This window comes from Apostichopus japonicus, chromosome 16 (assembly GCF_037975245.1).
Source record: "Apostichopus japonicus isolate 1M-3 chromosome 16, ASM3797524v1, whole genome shotgun sequence".
Taxonomy (NCBI): domain Eukaryota; kingdom Metazoa; phylum Echinodermata; class Holothuroidea; order Aspidochirotida; family Stichopodidae; genus Apostichopus; species Apostichopus japonicus.
This window is the reverse complement of record NC_092576.1, coordinates 3,068,319-3,083,921: the sequence shown is the minus strand read 5'-3', so window position 1 is coordinate 3,083,921 and position 15,603 is coordinate 3,068,319. Positions and strand designations below refer to the sequence as shown.

The window sequence follows — 15,603 nt, the reverse complement described above, 5'->3', positions numbered from 1 at the left end:
TTTGCATAATTTGTTTGTATGAAAACCCAAATTTTCGAATTTTACTTCAAAAATGTAAAACTCTTACTTCTAGAGTAAGAGTTTTCCTTGTAGTAGTAGTTTTGTAAGTTGGTGCCAACTAATTAAGGCGCATCAGTTAAGGTGACCAGAGGTCAAAGCCAGGGACAGTCTTCATATTTTATGTGCCATCTCCAGGTTAAGGGTCCCCCAAATTGAATCATAAGACTTTCAGCTACCTTTAATGTTTTGTCAAATGGATATTTATCTTGAAAAAATAACTGTTTCTGTTTGAGGTGCTGTAACCTTGTGTATTTGAAAATCTAGAGCCAAAAATCTGTGACACCTTCAAAATGCTTTCTTTTAAATGTACAGTCTAGGTGCTCACCCCTGATATCAACATAAGAGAGAGAAGTAAGCCTAGCCTACCTGATCATTATGACAGTAGTGAAAGAATAAAAGAATAAAAACATGAAAGAATAGGCCGAACATTTCAAAATAATGAGCAAACCACACAAAAAATCAAGATGCAGAACTGTGTGTAAAATTGTACACTCTCTGAAATATAAAACAATTAAATGTTAATTATTCTAGGCTAGCAGGGCCTAATTACATGAGGTAATGGACATGGCTTTCAGGGAATAACTTCTGGTATCACATTCAAAAATGATTTGAAAATTAAAGTGCTGTAAGTGAAATCACTCTAGTGACTCTACTGCTTTAACCTGAAATCCTTAATAAATGCAACACAATACACTCATATCGGCACTCCAAAGGCCAATGTAGTTAGTGTGTAGTTTGAGTACAATTAAAAAATCAAGATTAAGGTGTATCGAATAAGATTCACTCACACCTGAACTGCCATACAATGAAGTTGCAACTGATGCTAAGTTTATACATTGATAATATGTATGCTATGGGGCATGAATCTACAGTGCATAAGCACACACAGTAAACAGTATGCATTGACCCCCAAAACAATAAGCTTAGGCCTTAATAATAACACACTGCAGTTACAGCAGAGGGTACAACGTCTTACACACTGTAGCCTACTGTACATATGAATATGATGCAATACTACAGAAAGCAGATTTCAACCGGCCTACGAGAAAATACACAGAGCCACAGTAAATAGATTATCAAACATTTGTGACCTTCAAGTTACCATTAACAACATATCAATTAATACCTTATGTCTCCCTTTGGGACTGAACCCACTAATTTAATTAATTATTACAGTAACTTCTTCAGACCAGACTATCGTTGCCATGGTAAAACCATAACTAAGAAATGAAATTTCTTTTTGGAAAGAAAGGTGTGGGACGCCGATACGGCAGCCACTAACACATTGCTCAACGAACAAGCCTTAAGGGACGGTGACTGTAACAATCAGGAACTAACATTTCTTAAAATTTTGATCAAATTTCAGCATATGAGAAAAAGAGAATTGGCCTGAAGCTGAATACAAATTTAGAGTTTAAGCATGGATGTATCTGCAACAGCCAATGCAGCTCCTAACTAATGATCAAACAATTCACAAACTTTTCATTTCAATGTCACATGTATGATGTGGGCTACTCGATCAGTACTCATAGGCTTATTTAAGTAACTGACAAACACATTCTTGTGACTGAAGTGATGAATGAAACTTCAAATTCTAATAGTAACACAAGTAATCATTTAGTACTACTAGTTCCTCTCCCCATTCCGCTGTTCCGCATTATGTTAGCCTACACTAGCAGTAGCATGGTGGGCTCATAATATAAGGTTTTGATTAAAGATGTCTATCAGCGAAAAATCCAAATAACTAAACTGTATGCGTTTTTCATATGTGTAGTTCCTCATAAATGTAATAATCTCAAAATGTTTATTTCTTCTGTGCCTACACACGGTACAATTGAGTAGAATTTGACCACATGTCTGCTGTGTCTAGTTCTTTCATACCCCTAAATTGACACATTCGTCAATAAGTTAACTGTATAGTGTAGGCCTAAGTATACATCCATGGACTTTGGATGCTGTTTGATATGCTCTGGGCCTCTAACTTAAGTCTAAGCTCAGGTCCCAGAGAGTAGTGGTATCATACTGAGGTAATTTTGTTTATTTTGTAAGGAGTAAGATTTCCAAATGCCCCAAAAATGTGCAAAATTTGAGTTAAGGGAGGGTGTTAAAATTAAAAAAAAAAACAATTTGATCAGTGCATGGGTTAAAATTCATCAAATATGTAATTTTGCTTAGCTGCAAAAAGTTTAGGATGCCTGCTGTAACGTTAGTTATATTTGAAGGGGCGTCTTAGACTTACCACTGTGCATACTGTATCTAAACGTTAGGCCTACCCTATGCAATTCCCGATACCGTAGTCTGTAGCTGTGTAAGATGGCTTAGGCCTTAGCATCAATGATGACATTTGGCAGTTAACCTGCCCTTGGCTATGCCTAACATACGTTAGGCTTTCATCCTAGCCTAAGAATTATAGGTAGTAACGGATAAAGTACGTTTGGCTTATTTCCAACTTTCCTAGGATAACTACGCCTAGGCTAATAAGACTACACCATATGATTACTTACCTTGATTAAAGAATCAATTAATTCAGATACTTAAATGTGGTAAATAGCCGTCATGTAGACCTAATTATTTATAGTTTTACGGCACCTGGGAGGTGGGATTGGAGGGGAAGATATTGTTAAGACTATAGTATTAGTAGCATGGTGACTTCGAAGTTCGGACACTTAAGACTTAAAACACCCAAAACTAAATCTTCTGGTATAAATCACCAGAAAATATACTTCATATGGTGGGAGAATTTTGTTATATTACGATACACGGCCAAACTTTCTTTCCTGCAAACTGTTTTCACGTTGTTTTCCAAGAAGATTCTTCGTGATTGTGGAACTGGTATTTCTTTGCTAGAGTATTGCGAAGTTCGGACACGCAACCCACAGTGTGGCGCTGGTGATAAAATTGGTGGCGCAGTTGCTCTTTCAGTAATTATAACAGACTTCATAGATCTTCGTCATTTTATTGACAAATATGTAAGTAATTTCTTGCACACGGGTCATTTTGGAGAGAAAATAACTGTAGCTTCGTACTTTTTGGTGAAATTTGGCTCTTCCTGTAGGTTTTCATGGTGAAAATCGTGTATTTCTTAGGGTGTCCGAACTTCGCAGTATGCCGAACTTCGCAATACTGACTATACTAGTGATAAGCCGAAGCCGTAAACGTATGTGGCTAGGCTCTGGCGCGCGATATAGTGCAGTATTTTGTTGGTTCAAAGTTTTAACGTGAAAATGGTGACGCTATTCAGAAAACTTATAGAAGTTTCTGTTATTTTTTGTGCCTTTTGTAGTAGGGTGGGATACGCTGATCAAAAACAGAACAATACCTCAGTGTTTGTCTCACAATCTCAAAGTGTTTCCGCATTACATTGAATACTGACGTCACAGACTAAATATTCCAACCCGCTGATGATGGTAAGCAACTAACAGGTTACACAGAATCAAAGCAACACAGTAGAGGACTGGGTGTGTTAGGAGAGGGCTGGTTACATCTGTCAACGAACACTTTATCTGTCTTGCTCTCTCCACCCCTCTCTCCACCTCTCTCCACCTCTCTCTCTCTCTCTCTCTTGGTTAGATCTTATCTGTGATCTTAAGTCCAAATGAACAGTACTTTGATCTATTTATTTTTAATCTTTATTAAACTCAATCATGCATGTGACCCCTTCTATTGGTTTAAGTTGTCAAGATGACGTAATTGAGAGATACTTCCAAGGTTTCCTTTACCATTGCCATAGTTACCGTTTAAGGAAAGATAAACCTACATAGTCATGACATAATCCAATATGCCCTGTATATCTCACACCATTCTAGTACACCAAATGTGCACAATAAATAGCAAGTTGGGACCATCCTTTAATAGTCTTAATATGAATGAAAATTGGGACCTTCATTCACTTGAGTTATAATGTTGAAAATACCTTCCCAGTACTAGGGGGCAGTTGCTAAAAAACGTCGTAAAAATAACTGTTGATCATCATCATCATCATCATCGTCGTCGTCGTCGTCGTCGTCGTCGTCGTCGTCACCACCACCACCACCACCACCACCACCACCACCATCATCATCATCATCATCATCATCATCATCATCATCATCATCATCATCATCATCATCATCATCATCATCATCATCATCATCATCTCATCATCATCAACATCAACGTCGTCGTCGTCGTCGTCGTCGTCGCCGCCGTCGCGGTCGTCGTCATAGTCATGGTCATGGTCGTCGTCGTCATCGTCATCGTCATCTTCATCATCATTATTATTATTATTATTATTTATAATATTGCTGTGACGTAGGTACCACCACTGTTGATCATCATCATCGTCACCGTCGTCGTCGTCGTCGTCATCAACATCATCACCACCATCATCGTCGTTGTCGTCATCATCATCATAGTCGTCGTCATCATCGTCATCGCCATCGTCATCATTATTATTATTTATAATATTGCTGTGACGTAGGTACCACCACTGCATGTTGATCATCATCATCATCATAGTCGTCGTCATCATCATCATCGCCATCGCCATTGTAATGGCCATGGCCATAGCCATCGCCGTCGTCGTCGTCATCGTCATCATCATGATCATCATCATCATGATCATCATCATCATCATGATCATGATCATCATCATCATCATCATCATCATCATCATCATCATCATCATCATCATCATCATCATCATCATCATCATCATCATCATCATCATCATCATCATCAGCATCATTATTATTATTATTTATAACATTGCTGTGGCGTAGGTACCACCACGTGCGTACCATTGTATCATACTTGTATATGATGCTTGTGTAAAATACACGCACACACTGTCATATATACCAATCGCAGCAATATATATTTTGAATCCACTTGTATGTTCTGACTTATTATTTAAGGCCGTGGCACATTATACTGATTTTTATTTCAGAGTTAAATCATTTACTTCTACGTAACGGTCCTCTCAACCGAGACTGCCAGTTACCACACCCGCCTTTTTGGTTAGTTGCATGAATGACGGATACGTGTCGACGAAGATTGAAATGACGGTTGAATCATTTGTTGTATATTTGTACTTCTTTGTGTCATTCGATGAAATGAGAGCTACTAAACAAATGTATGAGTATTTATATTTATTTAATTATACTTTTTGAATATATCAATATCAGCACATGCTCAATTGCTCATTTTAACTCTCATTTAAACTCTCTTTGCTCACGGTTGCTCACGATGTAGTCTTTTGCTCTTTGAGTCACTAATTTTGTGTTCGCGTGCTCATCACATCATTCACACCATGCCTTTTTGTTTTGTTGCCTATTCTAATAAGCACGTGATCAATTGCTCTTCTAAACTACTCTCTTTTCTCACGATGTGTTCTTTGCTCTTTGAGTCATTCATTTTGTGTTCGGTTTCGCACAGTAAAAGGTGTGCTCTATACAATGCACTTTACCCTCCTCATGACATTACCAGTCCGTTATGACGAAGTGAAGCCCCTATCTAATCTAGTGGCGACTTAACGACTATGCGTGTTCTTAAAACGGGGCAAAAATAAATAAATAAAAGCCAAAGACAAACATTTCAACGCATGCAAGTTTAGTATCTCCCTCCTAAATATATGAGCCTACTTACCGTGAATAAAATCAAAGTGGAGACAGATATCATCCTTAGTGAATATGCACGTTATGCAAACCGGTAAAAACAAATCAATAAAAAATATACACAAAGACACAGATTGTATGTTTAACTAATAAGAAAACCTGTTCATTCTGGTATATTGAGTGCATGGCCCTAAAAGAGCCGTTGAATTCGATCAATCTCTTTCATCTTGAATGACCTTGGTTCCAATGTATGGTCCTATTCTAGATACATCCAACATTCCCGATAAGCGCTATTTTTTAGTTCCGCTTGACCGCAACGTAAGTTCTTTTGGTACGTTACAAAGTGGGATTGCCCGGATGAGAAATTTATATCGCACGTCCAAGCAATGCATCTAAACTATATCCCATAATATGATACACGATCCATTCTTTCTCATTAGTATGGGCGATCTCAAATATCAAAAGGCATGCCCAGTGTATACTTTAAAGGGCGATCTCATATAGGTACCGTACTGGTGGGCAAACAATAAATATAGATAAATATCATCAGACATCCAATTATGTTTGGGAATGCCCTTGAATGTGCGCGATATTTAATGGCTACATCTTATAATATGGAATCTTGGTAAGTCCCAAATTGCTAAGATGAGATCTTTGGTGGCTACATCTTACTCATGTGGGTACATCACAAGTTGGGATGACCTGGGTGAAATCTTCGGTGGCTACATCTAAGTTATAGGGAAATCTGGGTATGTACAACGTGTGATTGCCCGGGTGCGATCTGGGGCCCTCCCTACTACTCCCCGACGCAACAACCACTATACCCCCCCTCAATATGGCGGATTTAATCATCTAGCTTCGATAGCCCAAATTGTATATTTACAGTAAATCTTAAATTATCTGAATAAAATGTTTGAAGCCACGGCTAGAGTTGGCTTTAGGAAAATGTCCACCATGATAAATTTAGGCTTCTCTTTCTAGACAATTCCGCTTCAGATTTGGACACGCCCGATCGCCTTGCTTGTGTTAGGTTCTGCACACAGTGTATATTCAAATATTGACTCAATTGGCTGGAATATATTTGCTTATATAAATACATTAATTAGATCAGTTTCTATTTATAGGCAAGGTATGAGGATTAGACGATACTGTAGGAAGATTTGAGAAAATGGGATCATTCTGAAAAAAATCTTTATTTTGTTACCCTTACAGTGAAAATGAAAATGCGGATATATGTTAAGTCAAAATTTTGACTTTCCTTTCATAAAATTTCGATTCTCTCTCTATCCATATATTATCAAATTTTTGTTTCGTTATTCAAAAATTTCGATATCTCAATATCTTGAACGGCTTATGCCAAAATATTCTGTCAACATTTGATCATAACATTTTGGCTGTTTACTTGTTGCAAACATATTCTGAATTCTGAAAAATAGTCTGATATAAATATATGAAAGTTGTACAGACTAGGAGGTATCAGGATAGCAACAATGGATTATATGAGTGTCCAATTGTTCTAATTGTATAGTATTAGCGGCTTTGCGCCTTCGGGGAGGTTTCAAGTTATGGCAAAAAATGGGACTTTCTATTGTATAGAATTTTAGGGAGTGAAAAAAGCCCTGAATCGTCACCATTTAATGACACACACGAGGGGTTTAACATCTCTTAAAGCTTGTGGGTTTCCCAAAACGGTTACAATTAAATCATGCTTAATTGTCAAAAAGTGTAGGGAAAAAAATCGCATAAGTTTGTGTAGAGCTATTCATTCTGAAGTAATCACAGATTATGACGATGTTAAAAACCATTGCTAATATACCGACCTGCATTTGTTTCTAAGCTAGAGGGAGGGGAGGGGGTAGTTGCAATATATTGCCTGTACAGTGAATGGAAACATCAACAAACAGAGATGTCACAACTACCTACGGTATCGTACTATTTAATACTTACGTCATGACTTGATGCAATCTGCAGGAGTTGAATGGTCGACCTCTGGAGTAACTTGGTGTCATTCTTGCTGATAATTAGTCGCTTAGAACACAGCTCTTTAACAGTTTCCATGATGCCATCAAACTTTCCACTTTGTTCCAGGATACAAAGAATGGCAAACTTATCACCACCTTTCTTGCTCTTCAAGTATTCGATGATATTACTTCCAGCTCCGGAGTTTAGTCCACAAGCAAATCGAAAGACGTACTGGAGGTCAAATGGATCCATCTTACCGAGACTCGGTTCTAGTTCAGCTGGATCTTTCACACCTGCAGCGATGCCCGTCACATGAAACGATGCGAACCATTCACAGAATATTTTATGGTAAAAACTGACCTCAGTCTTGGTCTTGATGTTCTTACCGGGAGTATCTGGTCCATCTGTTATAACAAAGACCTCCTCCTCTACTAAAATACCAACGCGGATGTGATGATTATAAAAGCCTTCACCAAGTCGTTTGATCAGCGACACTTTCTCCCAGACAATCTGCTGATTCTCTTTGCTGAGTCCTTCGAAAGCTACTTTACTAAGTTCCTCGTGATTAGCTTCGAACATTGTTGCGTATCTTTCAACGTTGTATTCTTCTGCTTTGTTTCTTGTGTGATGGTGGAAACATCCCATCATGTAGCGAAAGAAATCAGTAACAGATTTGAATTTCTGAAAATCTTCCCTTTCATGTGTCATGTGAGAAAACATAGAAAAGAGGAGAGGAACCTGGCAGAGGTCATCAAGAATGACGTTTTCCTTGAGACCTTTCTTGACTTTAGCAACAGCCTGCTCATTATTTCCACAGACAGCCTTTCTGATGTACTCATCACGGGCAGCATCATCAAAACCAATTAATTTAAATCGATTTGTATTGGATTTAACATATTCCTTTGGTAAGTACCTAGTTGTCAAGGTAACATCATACTCAGGAAACATCTGTAACATCATGATACGTCCCACGTCATTTCCTTTTTCCTTCCCTGGGTATTCGTCATAACCATCTAACTGAAATGCAACTGACCTACAACTCTCTATGATTTTCCTAATGTCTCTTATCTTGATTCTTCTTTCGTCAGGTATAAGATACAATTTGATTGCTTTATATATGGACGTCACATTACCCATCTGTCTCAGTTTAAGTAGGATTAGAATCTCTACGTCATAGAGAGGGGAGTCCGGAACACCATTACACCAGTCATAGGCTAGCTGCAGCGTAAGAGTCGATTTGCCATACCCTGGTTCTCCTTCTATGATACGTCTGTTAGATCTCATACGAGGATCGGTGAAAATGGTTTTGTATGATTCTAAACGTTCCCATTGTACAGCTTTATGAGACGCGGCTCCTCCGATCGACGCATTGACACCACTCTCTACAAAGACATTATCTACACAATAAAGTCTTTCTTGGATATAAGGAATAGGTTTTATTCCGTTATATTGGATTTCATATTTCTTCTTCAAAGCTTTTATCAGTATTTGTTTCTTATCTGTGAGAAAACGAGGGGGAATGAATAGTGAGTAATTTCCCAGTAATAAGGACTACTCTTATCGACAGCTGTATGTAAAGTTGTATTACGCTTAAAACTTCAGACACCATTTCTTTAGGAAGAAATCTGACTAGGCATGAGTAAGGTAAAGAAGCGATTATCGGTAAAAAATGCAAAAAGCACTGCAAAATCTTAAATAATATACTAAGGGCATTTATCAACCTGCAAGTATATAAAACCTCGTTAGAAATTGTAGAAGGTGTACCTTGCTTATTTTTCAAAAAGACAGAATGTAGTAGTAATTTGTTGAAGAACTGAAATTATATTCTATTTTATAGTTTTAGCCCATTTGTGTTCTGATTTTTTGGGGAAGGGGGGGGTGGTTGGTTGTGGTTGGGGAATTGTTATAAGTAAGGAGTGAGGAGGGTACATGTTGCACACATTTTTCGCTCTTTTCGACAAATGCTCTTAAAGTAAACATAATAGAATTGTATAGTTCCACATTAAAGAAGCAAGCAAAGCAAACTAGACATCGGAGTTTATTGTAACATTAAAATAATATTTAAGTATTAGCGTCGTTCGTGTACAAGTTAAAAATAAAGAAGAAAAGCAGACCGTACCTTTCAAAATCTGTGGTTCCGCCATATCTTCAACAATTATTGATTCTTTTCTGATGGATCTTCGTTGCTCACCGACAAAAATGAAGTTCTTCTGGATGCTTGAAATTCTCCTTCGGTCTTTGTTGGTGGAGCGGCTGACGTCATATCACCGTGGTAGGATGTTTGTGACGTCATATTAGGCTTCTTAGTTGACTGGCTCCTAGTCTTCCCTTTGAACCTTTATTTCCAATTGCGTATCATGAATCTGTGAAATGTTTTAAATAAAAACGAAAACATGAAACATAATTTCGACGAACTCTGCAAAAGATCTGTTTATCATTATTCTATAGGGTTGAAAAACAACCACTGAAAAATGATCTGTTAATAATGAACTCCAATCTGATAATTGAAAGTTGTATTTTGTGTTTTAAATCTCCCATAATGGTGGTATTAAACCTTACCTTTAAGGAAAATATGATGTGCCGATAATCTAGAAAAAATCATTACAAATGACATAAGTCACTAACGTTAGATAAATATAAAATAAAAACAATGTTGGGCAATATTTTAGAGATTTTATCATGATGATTGAGGCTGATATACGTTTAAAAGAAAATGACTTACCTGGACCATGATTTGTTAAGCCGATGTTAATAGAAAAAAATCCGTAAAGTAGGTCACAAACTTATGCTTATCATTAAAGTTAAAATAATTAATTTACTGTATATATCGAAGGAGTGGTCGTCCTCTCCGTGATACGCACTGTGCAATATGCACTGTACAGATCAAAATGGCGTCTCTAAACGTGTGATCGTATGATATCTGCACACTGCACGATTGCTTCAAGAGCTAAACTCAAAGTTCATATTTGCATTCGTCGAACAGATTTAATAGTGTTTTATATGTTACACTTATCAATAGTTTTCCTACATTCCTCGTGATCAACGTCGTACCTTTAAAGTAACATTACATTTTCTTGTTATATTAAATACGTTTTATTCCTTTTGGGTTTCTTGCGGTACGAGGTTAAGTTACCATTTATAGTAAAGTCTCAGCGTACTTCTTTGTACTGTTCTGCGCACCACGTCCTTATCCATAGAATTAACACGAAATGTGTTATATCACCTGTTAGATGATCCGTTAAATGTGGTCCAGTTAAATCACATTTTTATACATTAGATATATTAATCAGAAAAAAAGCGGAACCTCTAAAGGGTAGTACACGAATTTGTTGAACATTTGATCTATGAAAGAGGGTTATACATAAATCATTAAAATGGTACCGTCCCATTGACTCACTGTTGCATTGATAACCTATGATATCAAAGAGACATTGTTACTTACTACTACAGACTCAATTAGTAGTCTACTACGTATATAACACTTTCGAACAATATTTAATTTAAGACGTGCATGTAAATTGCTTCAATGCGTTAACAAGGTAACAATGTGTAGCAGTTATTGATCATGACTTATAAACATCGCTGTATCGGCACAGTGAATTTCTTCAATTTTCACAGAAATGGTCTAGTATAGGCCAACCACGTCATGAACGCAAATGATTTCATTACACCCTCTAATACACCTAGTTTTTATGTTACTTCATATTTAAGAGAGTGGAATGATTTCATCGTATTCATTAAAAGGTTTGCTATCAACAATTATCCTCATACTAGTTGCAAAAACATTAATTTAAAGCTGTTCGAAACTCCCTAGACATATAAGAATGCTTTTGTAAAATATTCTAAGTTATTAATGTTATTTGTATTTGTTCCGTTTCTGGCTGTTTCAAGTACCTTAAAATATCATTACATCATTAAAATTAGATTGTGGATGAATAATAAAACAAAAAGATTTAGTCTTAAAATTTCATGAATCTTTATCCGCAGGTAACATTCAAGACCCTTTAAATATGAGGCTATGCTGACCTTTCACACTGTGCTGATGGGTTTGGATCCTTAACTGTCGTAAACTGGTACAATCTCCATATATATATTAAAATGATATTGTGTTGATATTGGATGCACAATGCTTGAGTTTATAGATACGACAGCAAATATTAACTACCTCAAAATATTGAAGTAACAAAGTCCATCAAAAACGAAACTTGCAGAGAGAATAAGCACAATATCTCTAATAACAATGTAAAACCCGATAACAGGCAATGAACGTTGAAAAACTCTTCATAACGGTTTCCAAACCGGGTTTGTGGAAAACATGAATTTTTGTGTGGTATACTTGCTCAAAAAATTGACCTCAATGATCACAAGGTGTTAAATACAATTTACTATCGCCTACTTCGTCGTTCACTTTTCCTTTGCTCTTTATTAAGCCATTTCAATTCAAATCTGGAAGTAATTGATCGACTTTAGGTAATATCAGAGTTAAGTTGAGTCTTATTTGAAGAATGTTGCTTTTATCCTTCACTGTGCAATGTGTAGTCCTTAATATAATTCACCATGCAGGATCAGATTCAGCTATTTTGAGTGTCCTCACCCCCATCTTTCAGCCCTATCGAGAAAAACATAAATAAAGAACGTGTTACTTCTTGTGTGTGTACCTGATTATAGTTCTAATTTATGATATGTCTCAGAATGCATCATTTCAAGTCTGACATTTTCCTTTTTCCGTGTGAAGGACCCCAACATCCCTACATTGCAGCCGGCTTCGACGGTCCTTCTTGTGTAAAATACTAGATCCGCCACTGCCATGTGTTATATCATACCAATTTAGGTACATGTTATGTTTGATCACTTCCTTAATATACAAGGCCAAACAACTTCAGTTCACAAAATTTGAATAAAAAACGGCATATGTGGTACCATCATATTCGCATTACGTCCTAATAATCTTCTCGTCAGACAATATTTATGACAAAGAAAACCGTAACACAATTAGCATACAACAAACTTCGATTGGAAGACATTTGGCTTAGTTTGGCAACTATATGGCGCTGAAGGAGGAGGCCAGGCACGGTTCAATATTTGACGCCCATCCAACCCCTTATTTGTTTCAAAATCAAGTCCCTTGTAATATTTCACCATCACTCCACCCTCCCCCTCTCCTCTCCGTTATTTGTGAGCTCGTTTAAATTACAACTTCCAATGTATAATAATAGGCAATAAAAACAAACAAATCTATAAAGAAGGAGTTTGTAAACTGACGACAATTGAAAGGCAGTACTTTCTGAACATCATGTGGCTTCACATTCTGTCAGACTGTGTCGTGACTGGTCATGTGACACGTAACTATATTTTATGTCTGGTGTGCTATTTTCCAGTTCATTAAAGCAGGTAATAATACTAATAAAAGGCATGTCTATTCGGAGACCACTGGATCAAGATCAAGAGGTTTTACTTACAGCCTATACTTTCTGCATACTACAGCTCATTTTCTGTCACAAAGCTTGCTTCATTTCATGTCGATCTACTTTTTTAAGGGTAAAGGGGTGAGGTTGGGGCTGGTGGCTTCCGGTGGTAGCAGGAGTCATTCAAATAATTCATTAGAAAGAATTCGTATAATTTTTCTCAATACCTTTGAAAGGATTTATATGCACCATGCACCATGTATGCATTGCACAACTCGGCGGTTTCGCCTTATAATGGTGTATACACGCTATACTGCACGCATATTTACACAAAGAGCTTAACAAAGTCTCAAAGTTCAACGAGTTAATAGTTGTCAATATGGATATATCAGATCTCATATCTTTACACCTTGGTCAAATATTTGATATAAATTTATGTCAAACAGACTGCAAATACAATGTCCATAAACACGAAGCTGCTTAGATATGAAAAAAAAAACATATTTAGATTTAAATATAATATAAAGGTTAACAATTCACGAAATGCAGCCAATATTTGACGTTGGTCAGGATTAGTTCACACTAGATCGGAAGTAATCGTAAAATAGTATGGTTTAGAGAAAGACATATAGTCTTTACTGTTGAATGAGATTCATGGAGATAATCTCATATCGTATCCAGGAACCTGTCGTTTGCATGGGCAGACTGAGTCAATATTGTACTCTTAAAGATGAATGATACCAATCCGTCCATAATTATGACAAAATGTATACAAAAAAAAAACGACGACATTTTTATAACATTTGTGTTCAAATTAGTTTTATATTGTTCTTTATTTTTTCTTGATTTTGAGCGGTCGAATTGATCTTGCTCGTAATTTCACTAAGTAAGGTTAACAATGAATTTTTAGGCCTATACCTCTCGATCGTAACGTCATGAGCAAATCGAATCAATTGACTTGTGTCTCACTTTCTATTTCACATAGTCAATCATAATTATACAGTCAGTAATCAATGCCATGACGTACTACTGACCTACTAGTTTTAAGATATTATATTTTCATTAGAAAGATATTTCGTCTTTTTCTGCTGATGCACTTGTCTGTCAATCACTAATTGTGATTCAGATAAAGTATTAACTGAGAAACGAAGAAGGCTTGCACTCTTTTTTTGTGTGGATCGTGTACTCTTGTGTTGATGGAAGAGAAGGAGTGTGCAACTGCACTATTTGTTTGTTGAGATTGCTGGTGAATTATTACGTCATTTTTACGTTAATTGTGTTGTTACAAGAATCTTACTTCATTGGTTCGAAAAACAATAAGACCAACAACATTTACAATATTTCTTGGTATACATTTTTTTTATAATAACGTATTAACTTATGAACTTTATTTTATTTGGGGGAACCACATTTGTACAATCACTTTTGTCACACCAAGTACTTTTGTAACACTAGCCACTTTTGTCCCACACATGGCCCACTTTATTCAGATCAGCCACTTTCGTGTCACATCAAGCAGGTTTGTCACACACATAGCCCACTTTTGTCATAACCTTAGCTGAGCTAAAGTGGTAAGCATATCAGGTCTTGCATACATTTTTAAATAGTGGACACATCATTGTGTATCCGAGTTTTGATAGATGATAAAGAATGGCCATTATATAATGGCACAACAATAATGAGGCATTTAGTTGAGGCTGAACCGAGGATCCCGATCTCGATTCGAGAAAGAAGGTTTGAAGATGTTTTCTAGTACTTTAAAGGCTGCCGATTCAGAATCCTTGGGTCAACCTTGTGTAAATATGGGGAACATGAAGTAGAAGGCGCTTTCGAAAACTGCCTCCAAAAATGATGTGAAACAGCGATAATATCCATAATATATGACCATGAAAAAAAGGGTGAATACGTGTCTTGATACTTTCGAGGATGCTGAAATGTGACTTAAGTGGGCGATGTATGTGGCAAAAGAGGTTGATGTGACAAAAGTGGGCGTTGTGACGAAATTGGTTGCAACCTATGTATTTGTAATTTTATTAATAGCCTTCTGCAGATGCAACGTATTGCGTCAATGCAGAAACTCCACTTTGTATGATCAAGTTAATGTAACTTCCCACTTTTATAATAGACTCTGTTATTCAAAATGAGTTCATTTGTTATTTAAACTATTTTGAATTATCTACTTAATGTTAGCAAAATGAAAATCGCGAGACACAGGCTAATATTTAGTAAGGCCAATATATTGGACAATCAGCGCCGTCACAATGAAAATATTCAAAGGACATGCAGAGAACAGCATTTCATATATAATGACACCAAACGTTGAATAGGAAAAGCGTGGCAGAAATACACGACGTATTTTATGTTAGAGCTATACAGAGTTTCTATTATAAGAAACAAATGTTGTATTTAGATAATTTGAGTATCTACGTCATAAACAAAATACAGAAAGTTGATGGCGACATTTAAATGAATATTAAATATTCAGTTTATACATTAAACTTTAAGATATATCTTTCTTCCCGTCTTTGAATCTGAACCATTCAATACCAAGCACTGCTTCTAATAAAGATAATAGACAGATA

At 36.5% G+C, this 15,603-nt stretch overlaps 1 protein-coding gene across 7 annotated transcripts in view; it reads right to left on the bottom strand.

Annotated features, from left to right (window-relative positions):
* LOC139982438 (uncharacterized) overlaps positions 1-10,534 on the bottom strand; it is a 95,013-nt gene extending 84,479 nt beyond the window's left edge. For 3 of the 7 annotated variants that reach the window (XM_071995306.1, XM_071995304.1, XM_071995307.1), the window contains exons 1-3: positions 10,339-10,533; positions 9,736-9,979; positions 7,602-9,115 (exon numbers count right to left, since the gene is read on the bottom strand). In XM_071995306.1, the coding sequence (XP_071851407.1) occupies positions 7,602-9,115; positions 9,736-9,760 (1,539 nt within the window). In that variant the 5' untranslated portion in view covers positions 9,761-9,979; positions 10,339-10,533. Of the gene's footprint in view, positions 1-7,601; positions 9,116-9,735; positions 9,980-10,338 lie in introns of all 7 variants that reach the window. The other 4 variants (XM_071995303.1, XM_071995302.1, XM_071995301.1 and 1 more) reach the window with 2 other exon arrangements.
* Positions 10,535-15,603: the final 5,069 nt, after the last annotated feature.